The sequence below is a fragment of the Acomys russatus genome, chromosome 7 (assembly GCF_903995435.1).
Source record: "Acomys russatus chromosome 7, mAcoRus1.1, whole genome shotgun sequence".
NCBI classification, from domain to species: Eukaryota; Metazoa; Chordata; class Mammalia; order Rodentia; family Muridae; genus Acomys; species Acomys russatus.
This window is the reverse complement of record NC_067143.1, coordinates 67,100,145-67,115,239: the sequence shown is the minus strand read 5'-3', so window position 1 is coordinate 67,115,239 and position 15,095 is coordinate 67,100,145. Positions and strand designations below refer to the sequence as shown.

Sequence of the window (15,095 nt, the reverse complement as noted above, 5' to 3'; positions counted from 1 at the left end):
CCTTGGGTTCAGAAGAGGTACCTTAGAGATGCCCTTGGTACAGGACCACCTGCTGGGCTGAGTTTCCAGAAGGAACCTCACACACCTCAGCTTCAACCAGAGCAGCCTGGATTTCATCCAGATCTTGCACCTTCATCTCCAACTGTGCTGAGTAAACAAAGTTCTGCTGCTCAAAATAAAGTTTAAAACTCACTTGTGTGTGTGGGGATGGGGGGGGGGGGGACCAGAGAGGCAAGTGCAGGCCATCGGAGGGGGAGAACAGGACCCTGGAGGACTGAGAAGCAAGCAGAAGAGGGGAGACCGCTGTGGCCCTGGGACTGAGTTACCTACTCCAGCTTGGCAAACACAGGCTGACTCTTTTCTGGCCTCCAAACCCTCTCTCCATCCTTCTGCAGTAGGCAGAGGTCCTTGTACAAAAGGCATCCCCTCCATACAAGGTCAGAGGCCGGGAGTTTGAGGCTACAGAGGTCCCATGTGGCCACTGCTACCTGAGTCGGCCATCGGGCTTGACTGCACCCAGCTCTGACTTGGGGTCAGGGCTGAAGGAGCTCCAGGCTGTCTGGCTGCAGGTCTGCATGACGGGGCAGGCGGTGGGACCCGTGGCACAGACGTCCATGGCAGTCCAAGTCCCAGCCACCAGCGAGTCCAGCCAGGTGTCTAGCGCTGTGCCGGTGGAGGCTGCATTCCTCCGGGCCTGCTCCACTTGGGAAGGACTGATGGGCAGGCTGAGAACTGGGTTCAGGCTCTGGAAACTCTGCTCCATGTAGGCACTGCGAGGTGGCCCATTGTGCAGCTTCAGCGCCTCCTCTGAAAGCCAAAGGGAACAGTGATGTATTTGGAAGGAAAAAAATATCATCTACCAGGTCTCTAGTTACTGTGAACCAAAGCAGCAAGGCATACTGGACCTCGGCTCACTGAACTCACTTGACCATCTCATGTTGCAGTGCATGGCACACTGACTTACTGACACACTTACAGACATCTTCAGTGGTCCAGACATGTACTGATTCAACAATACATTCTTTAAAAATTTATTAGTTTTACTTATATGTAGTGTGTGTGTGTGTGTGTGTGTGTGTGTGTGTGTGTGTGTGTGTGCTTGTGCGTGTGCGTGTGCATAGGTCTTCTTTCCTAAGACAATCGCCTTTACCCACCAAGCCATCTTTTTTTTTTCCAAGACAGGGTCTCTCTGTGTGTTGCATAGGTCTTCTTTCCTAAGACAAGCGCCTTTACCCACCAAGCCATCTTTTTTTTTTTTTCCAAGACAGGGTCTCTCTGTGTGTCCTTGGCTGTCCTAGACTTGCTTCATAGACCAGGCTGGCCTCGAACTCACAGAGATCCGCCTGCCTCTGCTTCTCGAGTGCTGGGATTAGAAGCATGTGCCACCATGCCCGGCTCCCACTGAGAAATCTTAATGGCCCTAGGCTTTATTATTATTTTTGACACAGGTCCTTTACTGAATCCATATCACATCTGCCCAGTTAGGCTGTTTGGTGGTGAGCTCCGGGTATCTGCCTGTTCAGCACTGCCCCCCACTCCACCCCCACTCCACCCCACTGTGGCCACAGGTGTGTGTCGCCACACCTGGCCTCTTATGTGGGTGCTGAGGATGCAAGCTCAGGTCCTCACAATTGATGACAAGCATGTTACAGACTCCTCCTCCCCAGCTACCTCCCCAGTCTCTCAACACTTAATTTTCCAGCATCTACTTTGCATCGAACCCCTCTGATCTGAAAGGGGATCCGTGACTTATTTCTTGGACACAGATTCGCTAAACGGAAGCGACTAGCTTCTGTTCCGGATGGTGGGATGAACCAGACAGCCAGAGAGGTGGCGCTCCAGTGGCCTCCAAACACAGCAGCTTCAGAGTGGACAGAGACTGGCAACAATAAAGAAAGAGACAGGTGCGTAACGAAGGCCGTCCCAAGCAGTGGTGACCGCCATGGAGCTGGTAAGCGGAACTGAGCCCAGCACCTTCTGGGCCTTCAGCGAGAGGCAGCTCACCCTCTGTTTTTATAAAGTTTCATAGGAACACAGTTCTGCCTGCTTGCTGACATATTTCCCACAACTGCTCTGGTTCTCTAGCGGAGGTGTGTAGTGGAGACAGAGGCAGCATTTTCTTTGAAAAGATGAAAATATTCACTTTGTATCAATTATGGGAAATGTTCGCTGGGCTCTGACTTAAGAGAGTGGTCTGGGATGGGCAGGGAAGGCGTTCCCAAGGAGGTGACATTTGAATGAAGTGTTGATTGGTATGTAAAAGGTCAGAGAATTCCAGGTACAGGTAACAGGAACTGTGAAACCTCTTCTACTGAATCAGTCGCACAGGTAAAGGAGTTGGAGCCAATGTGAACTCAAGTTTGTTGGCTTCAAGGAGCAGCTCAAGTGACTGCCATGGGTGCTGGAGAAGCTGCAGGTTCCTGCTTCCTGGCAGCCTGGTCCAAAGCATGGCACACGGACTCAGCACTGCAGAGAAGTCCTTGGAAGCATGTACTGTGGGCCAGGGTGGGCGTGGGGCACCCTCCTAACAGCTCTGTCTTGTTGACCACCTCCTGGTCAAAAGCCTTTCTGCCTGTGAGCTCTCAGTGCCCAAATCCCACACACAAGGTGTGTGACTCCTGACTTTTGCCCCAGTTTCCTCTTTGATAAAATGGGCCCCCCATCTTATCAATGAGCCCCCACTCCTGCATGCTGTCTCTCCCATGTAACTCTCAGGGTTTTGCATTGACTTTACAGAGTTCTGCTGATGGTGCTGAAGGTAAGTTCTGCACTGTTATTGTTGGGTCTTATTATGTCAGGATCCCTCCTACTCAAAAAATATAGGGATGGTTTTTATGGTGTTCATTTGATAGGTGAGGGAGGAGATGCTAGTCAGTTCAATCCAGAGAGAGCCAACTCCAAAGCACCCACCCCGGTGCTCTGCGAAGGTTCAACAACAAGCCCACAGCTAAAGCAGGACTGCCATCTCTTCATCTTGGCAACAGCATTTCAAAAGCTTGTTGTCCTCAAAGAACAAATGTGGACACTCAACCCAGCAGCACTTAGTAAGCCTTACAGGATGCCTGGCTACAAAGTCCACATAGTTTGTGACCAAAGCAAGGCACACCCAAGAGGACTGTTGAGTCTCTCTAGGGCTAAAAGCAGGAACATAGAAATTGTAAGAGTTTGGGAATGAAGGAGATTAACAAGATGTTTCCTACTTAAAGAGGTTCCTACTCTTGGTCAAATGAAATTTCAACAAGTCATATTTTTGGCCATAGCCAGAATACTGGAAGACAGCGTTGGTAGCACCAGCCCTAGGTGCCGGGAGAACAGGGCCTTCCATCTTTGATGCGTGCCCTAATTTCTCTGTGTCTCTTTGTGCTTCTACCCTGCAGAGGTGGGAGGAGGTGACTGAGAGATGCCCAGGCTGACAAAAGGAAGGACAATTCAAAGCAAAAGGAACAGCTAAGAGACATTGAAATGTTGGAAGCAAAATACTGTGGTTGATGCAGAGGAAAAAAAGAAAACATACCACTTTATAAGAAATAAGGCTAATGTGGGATATAGCATTATGGCACCAGCTCGGATGCTCGCCTCCATAATTAAATTTTCCTCAATTCCACCTCATCAGATTTCTTGAGATTACCAGGGACGCATCAATAGCAAATTACTCAAGATGAATCATTTCACAAATTGCATTACTCCCACCCCAGTGTTCCTTGTCTCATTAACAAATACAATTACTGCCAACAGGGGAACGGCTTCCCTGGTATGAAACTGACCCCAAGGCCCTTCTGGGAACAGTGGGAACAGCTCCCGTCTCCAGGGAAAGAACAGAAGGAAATGTTCCACCAGCAGGGTCCTGTGTTCCGTTTTTGGTATCGGTAGGCCAGAGCACCCTGTGTGCGGTCCCACAGCTGTACCCGAGGCAGGGAGAATGCGCGATTCTCACCTCTCTCCTTTACCGGTGGCTTTCAGACCTTTAAGAATGTGAAAGGATGACCCGTGAAGGGACACTTGAAGATGTTAAGTAGGTGGGTTCTGCCTTGGCTAATTGTGGAGCAGGGGCCCAGACTTCAAATCTCACAAAAATGTCAGGTGTCTAGGTATTGGCTTGTTCAATACAAAGACTTAGCAGAGCTGCCAGAACTCATGCCAAAACCCTATTTTTGGGGATTGCAGGCACGTATCACACATCTGTGTCTTTCTGCTTTCTGGCCTGCGTTATCAGTGTAGCACGTGGTAGCTGCCAAGACTGCTTTCCATTAAGCAGGACTGTCACATGTATCTAGCTCCTGGGCTTGAATTGTGTAACATTCAGATGGACAGCCAGATACAGATCTCTCTCTGTATCTTAGGGACATTCCTGGAGGAAAATTCTGTGTGTGTGTGTGTGTGTGTGTGTGTGTGTGTGTGTGTGTGTGTGTGTTTGTTGGCCATGCCTACATTGCTCTTCTTGTTTTCATCACCCCTCAAGCAACATGCCACAGCTATGTGTATACGTTCATATTGTGTTAGGCACTATGAGCCATCCAGAGACAATTCACAGTAAACAGGAGAATGTACAGGTTATAGGCAATTAACTGTGCCCTTTCCTACAAGGCACTGACACATATGCAGTTTTTAATAATCAAGAAAGAATCTGGAACCAATTCTGTACAGACAACAAGGGGTGGCTGTACTGGGAATCTCAGAAATTCTGTTTCTATGAATCTGTCTTATGAGCCTGGGCACATACAATGTCATATTCCAGAATTGTCCCTGTAGCACTTTCTGCAATGATGCCATCATCGGATGACAGAGGGACCCTGTTCAGGAAGGAACAGCCTGTGGCCCCTAAACTCTGGACTCTCTGTGGCTGGCGGCAGCTTGCACACTATGACCGAGAAAGGACCTGTTTGGTACAGAAGGCACCACGGCATCCTGTGCTTCTGTGCTTTATGACACAGGGTTCTGCTTATGACTTAAAACACTGTGAAAGACGTTAGAACGATGTGCTCCAGCGGCCCACAGTGGTCACCACTGAAGGGTAAGAATTTAGCCAAAAAAAAAAAAAAAAAAAAAAAAAAAAAAAAAAAAGATTTTATTGACAAAAGAAGGTGTGGGCAAAGTAGAAATACAAGTATAAACCCTTTGCCTGGAATAAAAACAAGTGGGTGGCCATTAGAGGCGCAGTCTCCTTCTCTCTGGTCTCTATGCGCCCTGGAAGCAAAGGCCTACTGTGTGTTGATAACCTCCTCTTTCCTCTTTAGCTCCGTGCTGATGCATGATTCCTGAAGCAACTAACGTATCATCAACTCTTCCTGGTTTTGAACCTTAATGAAGCAACGCTAAAGCACGGCCTACTCTGTGATGCGGTTCCCTCGCCCAGCATGCTTTATAGTTGCACGTGACCAGCCTCCGCTGCTGTCTCACCACGCGGGGCTCGGCTGTGTAAACAGACTGCACACTGCCTTTCTGCCTGGGGACTCGTGGATTGCTTGTGGTCTTGTGTTACTGTCAACAGCTCTGTGACAATTCTTCCCTGCACTTGAACGTGGGACTTCTGGGCGGTAGGCGTGTGCATGCTAAGCGTGAGGAGGAAGGGCTCCTCCTGCACATTCAGCCTTCGGGGGGGCCTTGGCTACATGCCTACGCACCCCGACCTGCCCCATGACACTGCCTGACTGCCACTGGCACGTATTTTTCCACTTTGGAACTGCTTTTGCTTCTAAATTTTCATTATTACCTCTCATTATTAACAAAGGTAAGTTTAAAAAAAATTATACATTATTATACATATGTGGGGAATTGTCTTTTTTCGCGTTCTCTCTCTTTTTTCTTTTCTTTTTTTAATCTTTCTTATCTCTTCTTCTTTCCTTTCCCCTCTCTCTTTTATAGCTGCCAATGGCAGTCATCATCTTCAGGGGATAAACGGTTCTGATTTGTAAGCAACACAGTCTCTGCCCCAGTTTTGGAATCTGCCACTGTAGCCCCAAAGCAGACACAGGCACTGGGTCTCTGAGTGCTATGGCCATGTTCCTGCAAGGCATTCTTTATTAAGAAAAGAAATGGCCATGGTTGACTAGGGCTCATTGATTGCCAAACCCTTGTTTGTGGGATATTTTTAGTACATTTTTGGGGAGCAAATATCTTCCGCCAGCGCGTGGTGGTTTCTCCTGCTTACTTAGGGCATCACATTTTCTATGAGCAGAATTCCACCAGTAATGATTATTTTCTAAATTGCCAAGAAGCCAGGCTAAAACTCAGTGTGTGTCTGGGATTGGTCCCCATCTTGTCTTAAATATTAGCAGAGCCTTGTGGCGGTCCCGTGGGCCAGCAGCTGATAAATACCCACACAGATGGCATTGCCTCTGTGTGCACGGAGGGAATGAGCCAGCTCTACAGGGCAAACAAGAAGGAAAAAAATATCTAAAATGCTTCGCTTTCTGTAAGGCAGCGACATGCTCCATGTTGGAAGTGGGATCCTGGGTGTCCCAGAGAGATGGACTCTCTCCTCCGCAAGGACCCCGAGGGTACTCACCTGGTTTGATGGGCTGCTTGTTGGAGAAGGTCAGAGGTGCAACAAGGAATTTGGTCTCTGCAACGGGCACCCAGTGATGGAGAATCTTTACTGTCCAGACCCCAGGCCTCAGAGGCAGATTCAAAGGGGGTTTGTAATGTGTGAACTCTGCAGTAGACTCAATCAGGATGTCATAGGTGGCTGCGATGACGTTGACAGGGTCCACCCAAATAACAGTCACAGTCACGTTGGGTCCCTTTCCCCACTTCTGCATCCCCACTGGTTCGTCCATGGGTCCCAAGAGGCCGCCGAAGTTCCGAAACAGCCTCTCCTTGGCATCCCAGTCAGTGCCAACCTGAAACAGGAGAGCAGGTCCTGAAACCAGAGTCTCAGGAAGGACCAGAGTCTAGGATCTTGCTTGGATGGTTGGACATACTCACTTCACTGATGAGGAGAACGAGGTTCCAAGTTGCCCGAGACTCACGTTTACATGGAAGACATGGAACTTCTGCCCAGATTGGGACCCCAACACCCAAAAGTCCTTCATTAAACCAGCACCCCTCTGTGTTAAAGCCATGCTGTGTGCTTTCACTAAAAACCCCAAACCCTGTGTTGAAAGCAAGTGTGAGTGAACACAACCCTGCATCTCTGCATCCCTGCATCCCAGTATCCCTGCATCTCATTCCAGGCAACACCCTGCCACTCAGGCGGTAAGGCTGGGTTCCTCTTGGGCCTCTGGTTCCAGCAATGACACACTGAATTTGGGGTGCTCCTTCTGAATAGGGATGGGGCCCTGGCTTTGGAGCAACCCATCAGAAGCTTGGAAGCAGAACCTAGCATCCCACATCACTGCAGCAGGGAGGTCCAGAGCCCAGCATCCCACATCACTGCAGCAGGGAGGTCCAGTTTGGCATCTCCAAAGCTTTCTTCTCTGGACCCCTGAGATGGGATGTGCCCTACACCCACCTTTCCACACACCAGCTACACGGCTGGGTAGCAAGCTTCTTGGCTTTCCTCCTTTCAGTGTGCCACATTCTGGAGTCAGGGAGGGGGCCATATGCTGCCTCGCTGCTTGGGGCTTCCTGTTGTGCATGGGTCTGAGACAGCCATCTTCCTATCTTGCTCCAGATGAGCCTTCTTTCAGTCCTGGCTTACCCAGCCACGTCCTCCTCAGCACGAAGCATCTTCCCTGCCTGGAATCCCTAACCTCCTCACACCTTTGCATAGCCAGCCCATCTGAGAGGTCTCTTCAGGGCTTTCTGAACACCTCAGCACACCCCCTTTCTCTGATGTAAGGTAGGCCCTGTGCGAAGAGCCTGCTATATATGGATCTCAGCTCTCATGATTCTCGCAAGAGGGCCGGAGCACACAACAGGGGCTCAAGCAATGTTTTCCCAATAACTGAATTGCTTGACAAAGAGTGAATTAGGCACAAAGAACCTTGATGCTGAGCTATGTTGAAATGAGGGTTTTTCTTATGAAAAAAAAAAAAAAAAAAAAAAAAAAAAAAAAAAAAAGAGCAGGGGATTCTCTCAAAGAGGAGCAACTTGGTCCTTCTGAAAAAGAGGAGCAACTTGGTCCTTCTGAAAAAGAGGAGCAACTTGGTCCTTCTGAAGTCACTGCACATGGGCATACTAGTGGCATATGTTGAGCACAGTGTAAAGCTGGTGCTGTGTGTGTGTGTGTGTGTGTGTATGTGTGTGTATGTATGTATGTGTGTATATGTATGTATGTGTGTGTATGTGTGTGTGTTCATTTGTGCCAGTTGAGGTGAAAGTGTGGCTGTACAGTCCACTGGAGAGGGTTCTGTATATGCACAGCAAACGATAGCTGACTTCCGTTCTCCATGTTCTTGCTTGCAATTGGTACCCATGCTCTTCAGCTGGAATATGCAGCTCCACAGTCAGTACTGAAGACCTGCATGGGCTGGGCATGAGGTGAGGCATCTATCTGCTGCACATACTCATATGAAAATGGTGCTTAGAGCATTGGGGGTTGGTCTGACGCATTTTGATGCTAATTAGTAAAAAGCTGTCACACCTGGGCAGGGCAAATGAGATGGGCGTGGCTAAGGTTCCCAGGCTTGGAGAGACAGGGAGAATCTTGGGAAGAAGAAGAGAGAGTGGAGGAGAAGAAGGTGGTGCCATCGTGGGTTAGATGGAGGAGAAGCAAGTGGCCGGTGTGGATGGAGACTTGGCCCAGTTGATGATAATTAGCAAGTATTTGGGATTATGGATGGGAGGTAGCTTGCCAGAAATTGTTAGAAGCAGATGGCATGGGATTGAGACAGGGATCCCATGTCTGTCCTACTATGGAAAGTAGTTTAGGGGATTAATATCTGCCCTGCCCAGGTTAACTAAGGCTATTTTAAAATATAACAGGTGTCTGTGTCCTGATTGACTACTAGCGGGTTATACTGCCGTAATAATAATCATAGGCCTAATAATAAACAATTATTAGGCCAGGATTGAAAATTTAACAATGCCCATTAGTGTCAATGACTTGCTGTGGGAGTTCAGAAGCCTATTAATAATGGATCATCTATTTGCCTGTCCGTCCGTCTGTCCGTCCGTCCGTCCATCCATCCATCCATCCATCATGTCTAAGTATTTGTGCACGGCTCTATCATTCATCAGTCATTCTGTCTGTGCATCTGTCTGTCCATCTGCTCACCTACTTCCTACCTTGAGCTTGAACACACACTCAATGATTAGGGCTGAGTTGGCTTCTCTATACACCCCCACTCTGGACCCTGGTCTTGTATCATTGCTAATAAAAAGGAAGAGTGGTCACGAAAAAAGGGATCATACAAAATGAATTTGTAACTGGTCAGAGAACTCTCTAGAACACTGCTCTTGTATTCTCTAAAGGAATGGAGATGGACAGTTACCTTGAAATCTGTGTTCTTAAACAGAGTCACTTGAGCAGGAGAGCGTGAATCAGATTGGAAAAAAAAAAAAAAAAAGGTTTCTTGTCTTAAGCTAAGGTGTGTAAGGAATGTCCAAAGTGTGAGGAGAGGGGATCACACTCACATACAGTCCTGATTGTGTAACACCTGTCACGTCTGTTATCTTTCACTTGGCCCCAGGGTGAAAGTCTACAACCATTCATTACAAAATGGGCTACTGCAGAAGACTCCATAAATATTCCAGTTCAAGTCGACCATACCGCTCCTCAGCTCCTAACCCCGTCATCTTCAGCACGATCTCCACCTCTGTCCATCTTATCCACCATGCCCTTCACACTGGCCTTTCTCACTTTTCTCATGCACCATGCCCAGCTGCACTGGCTTTGCTTCTTCTCTAGCATGCCAAGTCCCTGCTCAGCCGATCTCAGGGTTCTCCACTCAGAATATTCTAGATATGGTCCTTTTACAAGTTCCAGCTTGAACCTGGGCTCTTTTTTAAAAAGCTTTGCAGAAGAAGCCATCCTATCAGAGATTGCCCTCACCAGCCTCCGGAGCCTGAGCAACCGCATAAATGAATTTCCTTTTGTTCTGCAATACTTGCCATTAGATGAAACCGTTTTGTTTTATTTTCTTCCCTCACTGCTTGTCTGCCTCCTATTCAGCACCATCACAGCAGACACCTTGTCTGGTTCATTGCAAGCTCTCATGAATCTAACATATTGTAGGTCTTTAGTAAACATCCCCTTTCCCAACCAGTGGCGTGGGCAGCCATGCTAGAGAAATTTATCTAAGTTGACCATTTGTCACTATACTCTTAATAGTTTATAAGCGGCCCTGTAGGTCTTCCTTCCTTCTTATTTAATTCTGTACCCTTGTTGACATGAACTAAGAACAACTATAAACATTCTACGTACAATGTCAGGGCTCCTGCCTCCCCTACCTGCATAGCTGATGGAGAGCTTGGTTGTCCTCTCACAAGGATTGGAGGACCCATAAGTGGAAACGCTCACACATTACGAGACATGCTGTGGTCAACATCTCTTGTCACTGCCAGAGGTACCCAGGGACCCACCAGCAGGCTGATAAACAGGGAAAGCCCAGACATCAGGCATTCATCTCTTTAATGGGACATTAATGTCTTCAATAGGCTGCTTGGGCCCCCAGAACAGAATCCAATTGGAGCAACATCTAATTGCCTTGCTGATTCCAGTAATTTATGGAGCTGGCTGCCATAGCAGCTCAGAGCCAGTCAATCTCCATGAAACTTTTTTTTTTTTTTTTTTAAACATGAGTTTACGAGAAGCTCACCCATGCTGCTTGTTTGACATGGAGATCTATTCATCTGGGGGCAAGGAGGGGGGCAGAACAAAAATAGGCCTACAGTGGGTGGAGAAAGACTAGCAAGGAAATATAATCAGGCACGATTTCTCCCCTCATACTCCCAGACCCTCAAGTTCCTGCATAGCAAAGGCCACCCTTCATCCTTAACCTGGCACACAGACTCATTTGCATGCGTCATGATGCCCCAGACCTTCCTTCCAGCATTTCCCAGCTCCAGGAGCAGTCACATTCACTCAAAGGTATTCAGTACGCACTGATGACACGACTGCTTTGCTAATGACATGTGCAGAGGATGCCGCAGCGAGTGACAGACAGAGGTCCAGCTCTCCCTGGTGCACAATCAAGACCTGTTCATATCAGCAAATAACATCATAAGGTAAATTCTAAAAGAGACAACTCAGGGAGTAGCAGGTATATAGTGCTGCTGTTGTGACACAAAGGGGGTAGTCAGGGAAGGTGTCTCCCAAGGTACCTCCTTGGATTTAGATCAGAATGTTTTAAAAACAGAGGGTTGCAAAAACGAGAACAACCTGTGAGAAAGCACTACAGGTAAAGGGACTTGACAGACTCAAGTCAAGAATAAGGACATCCTGTTTGACAAAGATGCAGAAAATGTGAGCAAGAGAGCACAGTACTGGGCAGGGCTGGAAAGGCAAACAGTATCCAGATCATATAGGGCCTTCAGGGCCTGCAAGCAGGGAAGATGTGGCAAGGGTGTGGCCAGGAAGCTCTCTCCCAAACTGAAAATATTTCTAAAAGCTGATGTTATTGTGAGTAGAAGGGAGCAACATTCTTTGGATCCATACAAGTTCACACTCTCCCGCTCATCCATCTCTGGACACTTCTGTCCACTCATCTACCCATCCATCCAAACACCTATCCATCGTCCTGCCACACTTCTGTATATCCATCCATCTATCCATCCATCATCAACCTTGTGCCTACATGGGCATCCATTTACATGTCTGTCCATTTGTAATGAATCTGTCCATCTATGCATCTGTATGTCCATCCATCCATCCATCCACCCATCATCCACCTTCACCTACCCCACTGCCTACATTTCCACCCTGCATCTGTCTGTCCATCTGTCCCTCATCAGCCCCATCTGTCCATTCACACACCCACCTATCGTCCCGCGCCTCTGTCCTCCACCCGTTTGTTTGACAGTTCATCTAATTACCAATCAGTTCTACCCACTGGTCTGTCTATTCATTTGTTTACACGGCCACGCGTCCACCTACTCCTAAGTCTAGGAGCTAGCCCCTGGGTTAGGAACAAGGGGGAAAGAGCGGCAAAAAAACGAAGCATGGAATTTGAGGCCAGTGAGATATGGGGTCAATTTCTTGATCCCCCCCCCATGTTTTAGCGGTTTTTGAGAAAATAATTGGATGTCCATATGCCTCACTTATCCAATCCATACAATGGCACTAATGACATGATTTCATGAGGAAGCTGTCTTGTTACTGGTTCGTTACTAAAGCAGACTTAGAAGAAATCAATGGACAGGATGCAAAATTAAGAGAAGAGATTTCCCCCTAAAACAAGAGACCATACTCCCAAGCTGATGCCGTTCAAAACACACCACTATAATAAACTCATCTTAAGGGCTCTCCCAACGCCCTCTTCCTCCATCTCCAGCAGCTCTAAGTGTCGGGTGAAGCACAGAGCTTGGCAAGAGACAGTTAAGGCTGACACTGTTTGGCCTCTTACCTCAGAAAACTGAAGCCTCCCAAAGTCACTGGGGGGACTTGCGATCTTGAAGACTTTCTTTGGCATCATCCACGTCTCCAGCGTCTCCAGTTTGCTCACGGCAAGGTTGGTCACATGGTGCTTGATCAGAAAGCCCTGGAAGCGGTCAGCAAGGAAGTAGAGATGGACAGATGCTGGGTGGCCCATTGGATAGTACCTGAAACCACGGGATCAGGATATGAGATGTTTGGTGTTACTGTGAGCCTCCCATACTCCACGGTGGTCTGACTCCTAGAATAGCCCCTGTCTAAACTTCACTCACCACAGTCTGCATCAGTCTGAAAGCTGCAATCTATGAAACTAGGGTCTAAGTGGCTGCAAATCATTTTTAAACCAGAGTGATAGATGTAAAACACGCTGACTATAGGAAAGTACAACGAAGAAAAGAAACTACTGCTTTTGGTGCCCCTTCCCATAAATAACAGCAATTCACAGATAACTACTGAGTCCTCTGGTGCCGGGTACCAGACAGTGAAATGCTGCCTGGATGCTTCTGCTGGTGTCTTTTCCTGCAGCCTCATTTCCTATGAACGTATTTGTATACGTGTTACCTAGTGGGCTGGCTACTACTGTGTGTATGGAAGGTGCATGTGCATACACAAAGAGGCTAACTCTGACCCACAGACGCCATTCCTTAGGTGCCTTCTACCTTGATTTATTTATTTATTTAAAGATTTATTTATTATGCACACAATATCCTGCCTGCATGTTCACTTGTCAGCCAGAAGAGGGCGCCAGATCTCATGTAGATGGTTGTGAGCCACCATGTGGTTGCTGGGAATTGAACTCAGGACCTCTAGAAGAGCAGATAGGGCTCTTAACCTGTGAGCCATCTCTCCAGCCCCTACCTTGCTTTTAGAGGCAGGTTCTATGATTGACCTGCAGTTTGTCAAGTGGTCAGTGAGCCCCAGGGGTCTGCGTCTCTCTACCTCCCCAGTGCTAAGGTAACGAAGCACCTGCCACCATACCTGGTTTTTGAAATGTGGACTCTGGGGAATTGAACTCATGCTCACACTCAGGTGGCGAGCACTTTATTAACAGAGCCACCACCCCACATCCCCGTGAATGTTACGTAGCTGGAATTATAACACATGTGCTATGCCTTTGCTCCATTGGACTTCCTGTGCACTTGCACATGTCTCTGAAAATAAGATTGTGTGTCTGTGCATATGATAGTGTGTCATGTGCAGATAGTATTTTAGAGAACCAGTGATCTATTGAGGAATTAATAATAGATAGTAATGTATCTGTCATTATTTTGGAATTCATATTCACACACACACACACACACACACACACACACACACACACACACACCTCTAAAACTATATCTGGTACCTAAGATTGTCAGGAACGCTGATTTATCTTCTTGTTCTTCTCTTCCTTAAGTGGGCTCTAATGAACCCAAACTGTTTTTCTTTTTCTAAAAACTACTGCCAACACACACTTGCAAACACCCAGTTTCCCATAAGAAGCTTGTCTTAAATTGCATGCCTTTGGTCTGCACAGGTTGGTTGGCTAGATAGGGCTGGAAAGTGCAGCAGCGAAGAGGAACTGGGGAGCTAAAAGCAGAAGGGAAGAGGGAGCCTTGGAGACCAGCGACTCTCCACTTGCAAAATAAAAAGCTGCTGCTTCTGCAGTGTATAAATTGCATAGCGCTGTGTCTGCTGTGGCTCCCTAATAACAGCACTCCACAAATCACTGTCCCCTCTCTGCTAAATGCAGGCTTCCCTCTGCTTCCGATCTGGAGTTTTAAGTCTTTATGTTCAATTAGAATGGCGGGGGAAGCCTGCTTCCCACGTTGGAGCATCTCCCGAAATCACTGCCTTGTTACCAGGATGCCTCTGGGACTCTGCAGAAAGAGCCTGCGCCACCTTCAGATTTCTGGGTCTCCACGGCTCCTGCTGGCACAGTTTTAATGTGATCATTGTGTGTTTGTGTGTGTGTGGGGGGGGGGGAAGAGCCTAGGACATTGTGCTATTGCAGTTGCTTGGCCGTCTGGCAGTGTTTCCTCAGGTGACAGAGGAGTTGCGGATCTGTGCTGCCCAATATGGTAGCCACCAGCCACTGAGGAGCACTTGAGATGTGGGCACAGTTTTTATTGTCGGTTCATTCATTATTCTTAAATTTAATTTAATTTGTGTATGTGTGGTACATGTATGTACGTGCATGAGTGAATGCACGTGTGTGTGTGTGTGTGTGTGTGTGTGTGTGTGTGTGTGTGTAGGCCAAAGGTAATGTAAGCTGTCTTTCTCTATAACTCCCCAACTTACTTTTGAGACCAGGTCTCTCTCTTACTGAACCCAGAACTCACCAATTAGCCAGACTGTCTGGCCAGTAAGGCCCATGAATGCGCCAGTTTGCCTGTCAGTGCTGAGACTACAGCTGCTGCACTTGGCTTTGTACGTGGGCGTTTGGGATCTGGGCTCAGGTCTTCATGCCTGAGTAATAAGCATTCTACCCACTAAACCATCTTCACAGTCTTATGATTTTCTTTTCTGACAGGGTCTCATGCATCCCAGGTGGGCATCTAATTTAATGCATAGTGAACCATGACCTTGAATTCCTGATTTTCTTGTCTTCACATCCATATGCTGAGATTACAGGTGT

The 15,095-nt window shown here is 47.7% G+C and overlaps 1 protein-coding gene across 1 annotated transcript in view; it reads right to left on the bottom strand.

Annotated features, from left to right (window-relative positions):
- Window positions 1-230: 230 nt before the first annotated feature.
- The window catches only part of Xylt1 (xylosyltransferase 1), a 285,739-nt gene continuing 270,874 nt past the window's right edge, over window positions 231-15,095 (bottom strand). The window contains exons 10-12 of the mRNA XM_051149273.1: window positions 12,447-12,642; window positions 6,506-6,839; window positions 231-807 (exon numbers count right to left, since the gene is read on the bottom strand). Coding sequence (XP_051005230.1) covers window positions 485-807; window positions 6,506-6,839; window positions 12,447-12,642 — 853 coding nt within the window. The 3' untranslated portion in view covers window positions 231-484. The remainder of the gene's footprint in view (window positions 808-6,505; window positions 6,840-12,446; window positions 12,643-15,095) is intronic.